We start from the raw sequence: 12,986 nt of genomic DNA, 5'->3' as shown, positions 1-12,986 counted from the left end.
TGTATATTTGATTTACTGAAATAGGTTTTTAGTAACTTTGTGAATCAACTTGCTGATGGACGAGCTTTGGCCTGCTGTTTGACAAAATGATGGTGTTCAAACGAGAGCACCGATGTCCCAGCTACTAACTCTGCTCCAATGCATGTGTACACAAATCGAACTGAAGAACACAGCTCAGATTTAGCTGAATCATAACTGACACTTTAACCTAAAAACAACAACACACACTTCTTTAAATATGAAGAAGAAATTGTGTATGTGGCTCACAAATTGCAAGCATTTGCCCTGCTTATTGCTGAGATGCTTTGTGGGCGGTGTGCAGGGGAGCATAATTAAAATAGTTTCTGAGAGAAACAGCACACCACATCTAAGGTTCCTCCCTCTTCCAGCATTTAACCACATCAAGAGCGTCTCACTTAGAAACGGCCACCAGAACAACCTCTGATACACACGGCCTGGCTGATGTTTTGGTGTGTTGTCTGACTCCTGAGGGGTCTTTGGAGGCATAAATTGCACACGTTTGTAATTAAAAGAGTTAGCTTTTCTGATCATCAGAGTAAATAAAGTGACACAGGCAGCTAGCTGGGTGATGTATGGGAGGGGAAGACAAATTAACGTCTGCTCTCTGGGGGATTCTCAGCAGAGGCCTTCGTAGCAGCAGTGGAGCAGTGCCAAAGGGCAGAGAGATTTGTAGATGATGGTGCTAATTACCAGAATGAAAACCATAATGTGACCAAGATGGAAGCAATTTAGGCAGTAGTCATTTAGCCTGCTGCTCTTCCGCCCACCGGCTGCTGCCTAGCCAGGGCTGGGGCATTAGGATGGGAAAAGTCTGGGCCAATCCATTGCCTGGGTAAACAATGAAAAACTAACGCACAGCAGAGAGCTTCTGTGGTGTAAAGAGCAAAGGGAGAGAGGCCCGTGACACAATGTCCATTTGTCTTTCTTAATCTATGCTTCCAGGTCAGGAGGAGCGCATAAATGCTGAGCGCAGAGGCGACTGGAAATGTTTAATCCCGTCATCCTGCTCAGGAGCGTCTTTGTGGGATGTCTGAAGGTTCAAGCTTGATATTCACCTCAGCTTGTCATGATGCACGCTTGGCGAGCACCTGTTAAACCGGGAAGGACCCGCAGATGTGGACCACCCAAAAGCTGAAAAGGCGAACATTTCTTCTGCTTCAGAGTGCGGCTGATAAAGTCGTTTCTGGGCGACCCGACTGGTCTTACAGCGTGAGAATCAGACGCAGCCTGCGGTTGTTCAGAGTCAGAATCAAAAGCTGAATGCATTTTGTTTTAAGATGAGGAGCGGGTGCAGTCTTATTCCTCACCTGTTGCGGTGGCTGGCCGAGCATATCTATATAATTTGGGATGTCTAATTGCTCTTTTAGGACGTTTATGCTCTTGCCACTGTGTAATTTTATCCACGCCGCTGTCTCTCACTTCACACAGGGCCGATACCTTTTTGTCTGCCCTTTTCCTTTGTATCAATTGGTTGGAGTTCAGCCTATTGTCGCCACAAGCTTCTTTTATATCTGCGCTCACTCTGAGCAGAGGCGCTCAGTCGGGTCCACGGGAGGGCTTTTCAGCTGCAGAGGCGAGGATTCCACCTCGGAGGCGGGTGTGCTGTCAGAGCTGCCTGTGGTGCTCGGATGCGCGCAGGGCTGAAGCTCTTCGGCTGTGTTAAGGCCCCTTAAATCACTTTAATGGGACCCCGAGTGCTGGGCAGGGATTCTGCTGTTTTTTGCTACAGTTGTCGCTTCCCGGCCATGCCACGATGCTGGTGATAGCTCTGCTGCTGTTGCTGAGCCTGTGGGACCCGGTTAGTCCACGGCCCCGCTGCGCTTCGGGCCAGGCTTGCGACCCCCGGCATCGGAGAGACGCCGGGGGGCGCGGAGGAGTGTATGAACACCTCGGAGGAGCGCCGAGACGCAGGAAACTTTACTGCGCTACCAAATATCATCTGCAGATCCATCCTAACGGCAAAATCGATGGCTCGCTGGATGAAAACAACCCGCTCAGTGAGTACTGAAGTTTGAAAGGAAGAGACGTGTAAGCGGAGAGCTGTGACACTTTGTGTGCGTGAGAGAAAGAAAGAACCCATGTCCTTACAGACAGCCATGTGTGTGTGCATATATATATATATATATATATATATATATATATATATATATATATATATATATATATATATATATATATACGTGCGTGTAATATACACACACAATCGGTGCAGTGATTCCAGGAACAGCGTCCGACATCTCTGTTCAGAAGAGCGCAGTCCCGGGAACAGCTAAGAAACTGAGCCGGACCCTGAAACTGCACACACACACACACACACACACACATATATATATATATATATGTGTGTGTGTGTTTGTGTGTGTGTGAGTGGTGAACTGAATGAGCAAGTTAAGCAAGAAAAAACTAGTTTGTTCATATGTTTGAGTTTCTTTTCGAGACATTTTGAGAAAAAACTTTTTTCATTTTAATTCATTTTTTTCTAAATAACTGAGAATATACATTAATACATTTACACACATTTATAGTGACATTTAAGAGAGAAATGTTCTATTAAACATGTCCAGCACAGAAATACAGAAATGTTCCTGTTGTGTGTCACAGGCATCATGGAAATCACAGCAGTGGACGTTGGTGTTGTGGCCATAAAGGGGCTCTTCTCTGGGAGATATCTGGCCATGAATGATAAAGGACGGCTGTATGCATCGGTGTGTTCACACTCACAATCTTGTCTTCAGCACACACACACGCACACACACACGCACACACGCATCTGACATGTTGGGAATGGGTCAGAGTGGAGAACACACAACACAACTTGCCTTAATTCAGCTCAATTCATTTTTATTTTGGCACTAAATCACTGCAGCAACCAGGCAGAGCGCACAGGGACACCTGAGCAGCCTCTGTCCTGTTTCAAGCCCGTTGCTCTGCTTTAGTGTCACATTGTCACGTTTAGCTACTGACCGTAAACTTAGTCTGCGTCACCAAAGAGGAGTGAATCCACCGCTCCTGTTTCCAGAAAGACTAACGTGCTTCGTCCATCCATTCTCCTCTCTAGGACGTGTTCAACAAAGAGTGCGAGTTTGTGGAGCGAATCCACGAGCTGGGGTACAACACCTACGCCTCCCGCCACCACTCCACGGAGCACCCTGCTGCACCGGGAGGCGGCGGCAGCAGCAAGCGCCGGGCCAGCGCCAAGAGACAGTGGTACGTTTCCATCAACGGCAAAGGGCGGCCACGCCGAGGCTTTAAAACCCGAAGCACGGACAAAGCCTCGCTCTTTCTGCCCAGGGTGCTCGGTAACAAAGACCATGAAATGGTGAAGCGGCTGAGGGAGAGTCCGGGGCCGCATCACCAGGCCCATCACCACGGCCACCGTGCTGAGCGCCGGAGACGCCGGCATCGCGCTGGGTAAGGCTGCGCCTGACAGCCACACGTGTCGGCAGCTGGAGGACAGTCTGTGATTTGCCCAAACATGGACCTTAATCCTGCCACACACTGTGGCTTGACAGCAATGGAGGATGTGGATGAATGATTTGGGTTCTTCCTCTGGATCAGTGGAAGTTTTTGTTCACAGAAGACTTGAAGTGCTGGGCTCAGACTAAAGCTTGAGGACACATTCACTCGCCCAGCCTTAATGAGCTGTTTCTGACTCCACGCGTCTTCAAACTGCCGTCCTGTAAGCAAAGGTGTCGTAATTTCACCATCAGCTTCACACAGAAGAAAAACCTTTGAGACGTGTTTTTGTAAATACTATCGGCATGTACAGCAGCTTTAGAGCTTTTCATTTATCAGAAGCTGAGATAACAAAGAGAATATCTTATGTTGCTGAAGCAAACAAACAAACAGGACACTGAAGAGCAGACATCACAGAGAGGCAAAGATCAAACCAGACTAACTGCGCTGGCTGTGTGACGCTCTTACTATGTGATGGTGTACTGTTTAGAAAGTGAAAGATTTTACTAAATCTATGGATATTTATTTGGTTCCTGTGTTGTAAGTTATTGATATAACTGTTTCTGCATTATAGCCATTGTGCTGTTGTTTAGTGTCCACTCACAGGCTGACTCCAACATAAACACGAGCAGTTCATGTGTTCATCACAAATGTCTCCGAGAAACGTGTTTGTACCTGAATCTGATGCAGCTGTGGACACCATGCAGATGTTTTGGGATTTATTTTAGTTTTTTATTGCTTCAAAAGTTGTATTTATATAAGATGTCCTATTTTTATATGTGGAGAACCTAAAAAGCAAAATGTTCGGTTTTATTGGCCACAGATCTTTGAAGGCAGCAATGTCTGACATGCACAGGTGGTGTAAAACAGCAGGATATTAGCCCCAAGTAGCTAACGCTGTTTTGGAGAAGCTCAGATTTGTATTTCATATTTAGCTGTACACGCGGCAGTCTGTCCGTCCCTCTGTCTGCAGCATCTGCACGCCACCATAACAGGAACAGCGATTGTGATCGCTGCAAATTTTTATTTCAAGGACAGATTTTCAGGTTTTATCACACTTGACTCACATCTGTCGGTAGCTACGTATAAAGCCTTGTCATTCTATACCTGTAGGCACGGAAGGTTTCCTGGCCAGGACAATACCTCCTCCCAGGGGGGCAGGAAGCAATGCCGCCTGAGACATTTGGCCTTTTTTTAAGACCAAAAGCTGCGTAGCTGATAAGCGAGGCTGGCCCTGCTCAGAGCAGAAACTGTGTCATAGAAAGTGCAACACCTTGCTGCGGTTTGTCATGAACTCTAACATTACTCATCAGGAATGTCGGGCTTCAGTGAGGTCAGGGCCTATTGTGGCCCCTCCCTGAATACTTTTAACAAAAGTTCTCCTCTGATGTGTCCTTTCCATGTAAATCTGTGTTCTCCTACTAAACTTTATCAGACAGCAACAGTTGTGTTTATTTGCACGTCTGCTGGCACGATGGGGGATGGATACGTATTTACACACAACTAAATCTGGGAATGATGGGAACAGTTCCTCCTTCTAGGTGTAAATAATGTGTTTCTTTCAGAAATGATATATGATTAGTTATTACAGTGAAAACAATAAAAATAAACACTGTTTAAAATGATTTCTCTGCCCACTGCAAATGCACAGTTTTTATGAGAATGATGGAAAATGGTTATCCATCATCACAATGATCGGCTCACTGAGATGTGATTCTGCCTGTAAGTCAGATGATGGGTTTGAGCAATCAGTCCCTTTTTATTAATAACAACACATTTTAGTTTATTTTTGTGTTTATTTCAGAGCATTTTAAAACAGGGACGCAAAAGAAGTCGAGTAAAAACTAGAAGACATGGCTGCTTCACACAAGTACTGAATCTTGTCTTAAAGAGTATTCTGGTGGCCAGAAAGGCATGTACTGGTGAAACTGTGCTATAAACGCATGTTAATGGGCCGTCTGCCCATCGAAGGAACATTTGCTAAAAGCCGAGTTTCAGACACATGTGAGCATCCACTGCTCTTACTTTGGAGAGGCAGTTGGATGCCCTCTATAGGCAGCTCACTGTCAGTCAGTTTGGCATTTTTACAAAGCACATGCTGGTCAAAGGATTATTATGTTAAAAACTACAAGATTTACAAAATAATATTTTTCCTTCATGTGTTTCACCTCATTTATCCTTCATGAAAGGAACGTAAAGTTCACAACGCACCACTTCATAGATCCAGGCTGGCACCAGGTCAGTACAGCTGGCCAACATCCAGCTGCTGCTCCAACAGCAGAAGAAACACCTCCTTCCCAGTCTGGATACACACAACAAGACACTGGACACACAACCATTTTTCATTTTTCACCTTTTCACATGCTGTGACATGATTCCAGGTTGATGTCTGGATGTTTTCATACACTCGATTTTTGATTCTTCACATCTGTTTTAAACTTGCTGATACAAGATGATAACTATGGACTGAGGATGAAGGAAACAGGATAGGTCACATGGATTCAGGTTTCAGGGTAAAACAACATTTAGAAGATGAACTCGCTTTGTACAGTTTTAGAAATGATTTGTTACCGAGTTACCGAGGGCGCTCTCGGATCACGAGAAACACACTTTCACACTTTTCTGGATGATAAAGATGCCGTGCACGAGCTGCTAAGTGGCAAATAAACAAGAGAGCAAATGAATCATGTTGGATGCTGAGACATTTTGAGCTCTGAACTGCAGCTGTCACCCGGTGAAATCTAAAACGTGTTTCACTTAGTGTAATTCACTGCACACATGTAACCAAAAACCACAATAATGTCAGTGCAGCATAAACAGAAAATAAAGTCAAGCATAACTTACAAACTGCAACATGACTGGAAAGAAACACGTCAGCCTGCTTTTATTTAGTCTGATAAAAGGACATTACAGAACCATGGACAGCGACAGACCTGCTGTGTGAACGCTTCACATGAACGTCTTCATTCAGAAGCCGGAGGTCCATCACATCTCAGCCACGCAGGTGCAGCAGCTACCTGCAAGGCTCAGGTGTGATTTGTTTATTGAATAATTATAATGATAGACAAACGTCTCATCTTATTGCCTTACAGACATTTCTCTACAGTCGCAGCTTTAAAGAAGGTTTGTAATATTTTCCATATTTTCAAAAAAATAAAAAATGAATAAAAAAGGTCCAAAATCCACACTGATGGAATCCCACCTGTTGTCCTATAAGCCTGTCAGCCTATGAACTCCAGTGTCCTAAAGGACAGACACTATGAGTTTTTTGGAGGTCGGCACATGATCAGGAAGCTTTCCTACAGTTCTGCAGCTCATCAGTCAGCAGCCTACTCGTGCATCAGCTAATCAGCTGAAGGACTTTAGGACAAGTCCACCAGTGTCTCTGAAGGTAGCTTTGGTGGTCCAGCAGTCTAAAAGTTGACCTGTTTTCCTGAAGCACTGAAATAAGCCCATGACTGCTGATACTTGAGGATTCATCCCAGCAGTCCATCAGTTGTGTATGATGGTCTTCATGCTTTTCAACTAAGCTAAAGGTTTTATGGACTATTTATTTATGGCTATTCTTGCATAACTTTGGGTCAGTGGAAAGTGAATTTTCTGCCAGGTTGGGGGGAAAGGGGAAGACCACACAGAAGGTTTATGTAGTGAAGGAAGACATGCAGAGGGTTGGTGTGACAGAGGAGGGTCCACAGGAATGAGGTGAGATGGAGGCAGATGATCCACTGTGGTGATCCCGGAAGGGAGCAGTAAAAAATGAAAAGAGAAAAATTGCGTTGGAGATCGATACCAACTGAGTGCCTGAGATCTGCAGTCATGGAGCGATTTTGCTGCACACAAAGAAACAAGGCCCAGAGATCAGAGGGCTCTGGGCTGAAAGATGTGGAAGATCTTCAAGTACTCCAACAGAGAACCATAGTGAGATCAATGGGACACAGCAGAGCGTGGAAATGTTAACTCTCTGCATCAATGTAACAAGAATCATCACACTCGTGAAATACTGAAACAAAAGAAGAGCAACGACTGAAAGAGTGTCAAGGATGTCAGATCAGAGAAACTGTGCCATGATGTCAGCTGGTGAGTTAAAAAAGGAAGTGAAACAAAATCGACTCTTTAAGGTTGAACTCAGCGAACAGCTGAATAAAATCCAGCCTCGAGACTTTTTAGGAAAACTGCAAACTTCTTGGAAGTATTTTCTGACCTTTCCTTATCCAAAAACACTCCCCACAGGCCGGTCCATCACAAGGCTGCTCACGTGAACAGTCCATCCAGTCCAGCTTCACTGACGTTTCCATTTAATCCTGAACACAGACGCTGTGGTGCGTGGATTAATAACGACCCACACAGGCGGTTCCAGTCAAATAAAGACTCGGTCAACAATGACAGCATACTTATCACACTACAGACTGTATTTATTCGTGCCATTGTTTTCTATAAGGGTCCGGGACATGGTTTCCCCAGTCTTAAGTTAGCGCGCTTTTTTCCACTCGGTTGAACTGGACCGGTGTTGTTTTCCTGTTATTGTTCATTTATAGAACTGTCTCCTGTGTGTTAACTTGGCGGTTTCCTATTTTACATCCTCCCATACATAAATTATGATATTCTGCTGCTGATAATGAAACTCTCGCACAAAGAGGTTTTTTGGTCATTATTGAGCTTTTATTGCTTTATTTTCCGAAGATTGTGCGCGGAGATAACGAGGCCATTATTGGGAGTGAATAAAGCTCTCGGTGCGGCTGCCTGTGAAGAAGTACTTTGTGGATTTTTACCAAGTGTGGAGCAGTGATGTAATGTGTCTGCAGGTATAAATATAGAGGTCTGGCTTTGCCGAGTCCATGCAGATCAATGTCGCTCCCGGGCGCTGCTGCCTGCTTCGCTCTGCTTCTCGCTCTTCTCTCTTCACCGGAGAGTCGAACACTGGGAAGCTGCTCTCACAGACGGAGCCGGGATGGGCTCTCTGACGGCCCTGCGGACCGTCCTGGTCCTGGGCCTGGTTGGCAGACTGGCAGGATGCGCTCCCGGCCTGAACGGCACGGCGGACCGCTGGGAAGCCCTTTACTCCCGGTCCCTCGCGCGAATCCAGGGGGAGAAGCGGGAGGAGAGCGGCCGGGACAGCGACTACCTCCTGGGCATTAAGAGGTTGAGGCGGCTCTATTGCAACGTGGGGATCGGTTTTCACATTCAGGTGTTACCAGATGGCAGAATAACGGGAGTACACAACGAACATCGTTACAGTAAGTTTGATACTTTATTTGCTCACTCTGTGTTTGAACACGCAAAGACAACTCCACAGAAGTTCTTAGACAGGAAGCAGTCACCTCAGCTGACTTATGATTGATCGCATTTTCTCTAACTGCGAATAAAACGGGGCCACACACCTGATCCGTCAGACCCGCGCACGTGTATAGTCTGACCCACGCCACAGTACCAACACCTGGAGCGTAAGATTGCGCTGCTGTGACCTAAAGGCTGGAACTAAAGTTAGGTCCAGCCTGCGGCCCGTTGCTAGTGCAACTTCAAATCATTTGCAGACACGAAGAATGACGAACTTCTGTTTACCCAACACGCGGGGACGAAGACAGTGGAAGTTTTTATGTGTGTGACTATTCTAAGACGAGGCGTAAAACCTCAGGGATATACATTACATATACATTGCATATATTTACAGAAAACCCAAGCGAGGACTCGAAACCTCTGACACACTCTTTAAAATGATACATGGAACTAAAAGACGCCGTCGGTCAGCAGCCTGTCAAGGCTGAGGAAACGCATCAGCTGGCGTCCGATCAGCCTTCGCGTGTTTCTGATACCTTTTCAGATACGAGCTGTAGCGTGTTTCAGGGTAGCGACCAAGCTCCAAACTTCTTGCCTCGCTGTCATTTCTCAAGCTGAAAATATTCAGTCATGTTCAAAAATGTCAGAGCTGGATTCATTCAGCCTGACATGACATCACACATATTTAAAGGGAGTGTGTTAACTTATAGTAAGATCAGCTGTTTTCTGTGGAACTCAAATATGTGTTTACCGAAATGTCACATCTCAGTCTGACCATCCAGCTCACTTCCTTACACAAGCAGTAATGTCGGTGTGTGTGTGCGCGCGCGCGCGTGGAGTAGCACGCAGGGCATCACACCGGCGTGTTGTAGTAAGTGCGCTGCTTTCTGTCTTCAGGTCTCCTGCAGATCTCTCCGGTGGAGAGAGGAGTGGTGACCTTGCTGGGCATTCGCAGCGGACTTTTTGTGGCCATGAACCGACGAGGAAAGCTGTACGGATCTGTGAGTGCACGACGCACACAGACACACAGACACACACAGACACACACACACACACACACACACATTTAGTATCATGCAGCTCTGATGTCCGGCTTTATGAAGCGATGCTGAAGTCATGAATCCAAGCTGCTGTGTACACGTACCCAGTTCATTCTGGCCAGGATTAAAAAGTCTAATAATTGTTTAATTGAAAAATTGTATTGAAATCAGTGTCAGATAAGCAATAAAATATAATTTAATCAAATAATCAATTAATAACAATATAATTGGTTAAAATATTGGAATCGGCAAACATGCAGTTAACAGCCTTTCTTCAAGTCGCCTGTGTTTTTTTTATCTTTTAATTTGTCATATTTATCCTACAACATCACTCGCTTAGTTTGGTGAGACAGAATGAAATATGTTGATAAAGAAAAGATTAAATTAAAACCTGGCTCACTGTTTACTGACTGTTCACATAAAACAGGGAATAAGTATAAAAGGGGAGATGACATCCTGTCTTCCTTCTCTCACCCCAACCAATCACAGCAGATGGCCCCGCCCCTCCCTGAGCCTGGTTCTGCTGGAGGTTTCTTCCTGTTAAAAGGGAGTTTTTCCTTCCCACTGTCGCCAAAGTGCTGCTCATAGGGGGTCATATGATTGTTGGGTTTTTCTCTGTATCTATGAAGCACCTTGAGGCGACTTTTGTTGTGATTTGGCGCTATATAAATAAAATTGAATTGAATTGAATTGAATAGATGCTCAAGGTTACAGTTACCAAATAAACACACATTGGGTGCAGAGATGCTTTTTATAGCCTTAAATAAAAATAAATTATCATTTATTGTTAACATTTATAATTAGCAACATGCAGCATATAACTGCTCTTAAAAAGCCATTTTAATGCCAAATATTAAAAAACTGTATTCTAGATACCTTTTCATGAACACATTTATGGTATTAGTGTAAAAGTCCGATGAACTGTTTGATTCTGACTTTTATCAACACACAGCTCACACACACAGCTCACACACACAGCTCACACACACAGTTCACACACACAGCTCACACACACAGCTCACACAGCTCACACAGCTCCGGCTTCTGTTGCTGATGGTGCTTTCTCAACAAAAGCCACGACCAGCTCCAGTTAATGTTTTCAATATTGTTCCAAAAGCAGGTACCAGACTGTCAGCTGATAGTACTTCTGATGATTGTGTTGTTGCTTTGCAGCTGATGAAGGTGCATTCACGGGCAGCATAAACGGTGTTTGGATGGTGTGTTTACCTGTGGGACTCGCTAAATGTTTAAATGCACCAATTCATCAAAAAAAAGTCAGTGTTTTGTCCTGATACTGTAGGAACTTGAAAGAGACATAAATTTTGAGTATAAAGGTAACAAACCATCCGGACTAGGATGGTTCGTTTATCAAGCCAGCTGTTGTTAAAAACGTCTTATTTTGTTTTTTATTATCATTGTTGTTGCAGGTCAAATATTTAGATAGTGAAATGATGGGTTTGTACAATGAGCAGCCAATAACGTTTGTGAATGTAAGATATGGTGAAATAAAAGCTCGTCCTCCACCTGAGTTAAATAGATGAAGTGTTTCAAAGTGACTTTTTAACATATAAGTGTAAATAACAATTGAAAAACTCATGATTAAAACTAACTCTCCACTGCTGAGGTTATGTAGCGCCTTATCATTCCCAATCCAGTGAGCAAAAATGAACCAATCAGAGCCTGGCGTCCCGAGTCCTGTAGCACTCACATCATTCATCATTTCACAATGTATTTCTTTTTGTCTAAAATCTGCCTGAGATAGCTCCTGTACAATAACAGCTCTGCAGTCAGAAAGAAATCAATTGTTTGATAATGATCAGAATGAACAATGCAAACTGAAACACCCTCAGAAATGTCCCCACATCTTTGTTTTGTGTCTGCCTTCAAACAATCAGCATTTCCAATCATCTCTCTTCTTTTTCAGTCACATTACAACAATGAGTGTAAGTTCAGAGAGACGCTCCTTGCCAACAACTACAATGCTTACGAGTCAGTTGCCTACCCGAGGATGTTCATCGGCCTGAGTAAGAACGGCAGAACAAAACGAGGAAACAGAGTGTCACCCGCCATGACGGTGACACATTTCTTGCCAAGGATCCACTGGCCTCATAAATAGACTTCACCTCGATTTTGAGATTCGGGAAGAACTCCAACATGAGATGCACTTTCACTCCAAGTTTTATGCAAGTGTATCATATTTGTTTTCCTGCTATGTATATATTCATTTTTTATATATCTGTGGCTGAAAGCTATTTTCTATTTAGGAAGTCTTTTTCACTGTTGGTAGGAGATGTAACATGTGTTGTTTATGCTGCTCTTGTCATTGGAAGATTTGCTTTTAATTAATGAATTTATTTATTTATTTATTTTTCTGACGCAGGAAAAGGGAACAGCAAAATACAACATTTAGAGCTTTAATATGTTCTCTTTTCTGTCTAAGCTTGAAAACAACAAATGAGTTTCTTTGGTGTGAGAAACAGCACTGATGGCTTCATGCTCCAACTCTTTGTGTGAGGCACTGGACCCTAATTGAAACAGTATCATATTACTAAAGGAAGAGAGAGGATGGAAGGAGGGGAGCGTCTAAGACCCCTATCAACCACTTCTGGTCTGTTTATAGCTCTGCCAGCGGGATGAACTCTGAACTTTTGTGCTGTCAGTCTCAGTGAGATCTATAAGTCGCAAAGAGAGAGAGGGATCCTCTTTGATGTCATGTTAGTAGATAATATGGAAGTTTAAAGGCAAAGTGAAAAAGCTGAAATTGAATGGATGAGCCTAAAGTGGGATTCATGATACTGCGTTTGTGTCTGTTTGGGCATCTGGTTACGCAGAGTGAAGGATTTTGGGTATGCAACCAAAGCATGCATGCACATAGACCAAAGGGGATGACGCTGTGCATAGGCTGAAAGCGAACTGGTTGAGTAGCGTGCCTGAACAGCAAAGGAAGCAGCAGTGAAGTTCACCACATAGTTGCCTGAAAAGCAAGGGCAGTGCCCGAATAAACTATTTTCAACACCAACGTCCTTTACTGCATTTTTATGCAGACTTGCCGATCTTCTTTTAAGCACATGCGTTTGCTCTGGCCCTGGTGCATAACAGCACCAGTGCAAAAGAACACTTTCAGGTCTCTTCACCACTCTGGGAACTCTCAGTAGGACTATTGTTTATCTGATGTAGCTGTCTGATAGATATGTA

General features: G+C 44.2%; 2 protein-coding genes across 2 annotated transcripts; both read left to right on the top strand.

Annotated features, from left to right (window-relative positions):
• Positions 1 to 1,774: 1,774 nt before the first annotated feature.
• On the top strand, positions 1,775 to 3,929 carry fgf3 (fibroblast growth factor 3). The gene is made up of 3 exons (XM_087845259.1): positions 1,775 to 2,018; positions 2,623 to 2,726; positions 3,080 to 3,929. Exons 1-3 carry the CDS (start codon positions 1,775 to 1,777, stop codon positions 3,434 to 3,436), a joined length of 705 nt encoding a protein of 234 aa, XP_087701385.1. The 3' UTR covers positions 3,437 to 3,929.
• Positions 3,930 to 8,410: 4,481 nt separating this feature from the next.
• On the top strand, positions 8,411 to 12,026 carry fgf4 (fibroblast growth factor 4). Its single transcript, XM_006804189.3, has 3 exons — positions 8,411 to 8,711; positions 9,649 to 9,752; positions 11,716 to 12,026. Exons 1-3 carry the CDS (start codon positions 8,426 to 8,428, stop codon positions 11,905 to 11,907), a joined length of 582 nt encoding a protein of 193 aa, XP_006804252.2. The 5' UTR covers positions 8,411 to 8,425; the 3' UTR covers positions 11,908 to 12,026.
• Positions 12,027 to 12,986: the final 960 nt, after the last annotated feature.

Source organism: Neolamprologus brichardi, chromosome 1, assembly GCF_056152115.1.
Source record: "Neolamprologus brichardi isolate AB-2024 chromosome 1, ASM5615211v1, whole genome shotgun sequence".
NCBI classification, from domain to species: domain Eukaryota; kingdom Metazoa; phylum Chordata; class Actinopteri; order Cichliformes; family Cichlidae; genus Neolamprologus; species Neolamprologus brichardi.
This window is presented reverse-complemented; position numbering and strand designations above follow the sequence as displayed.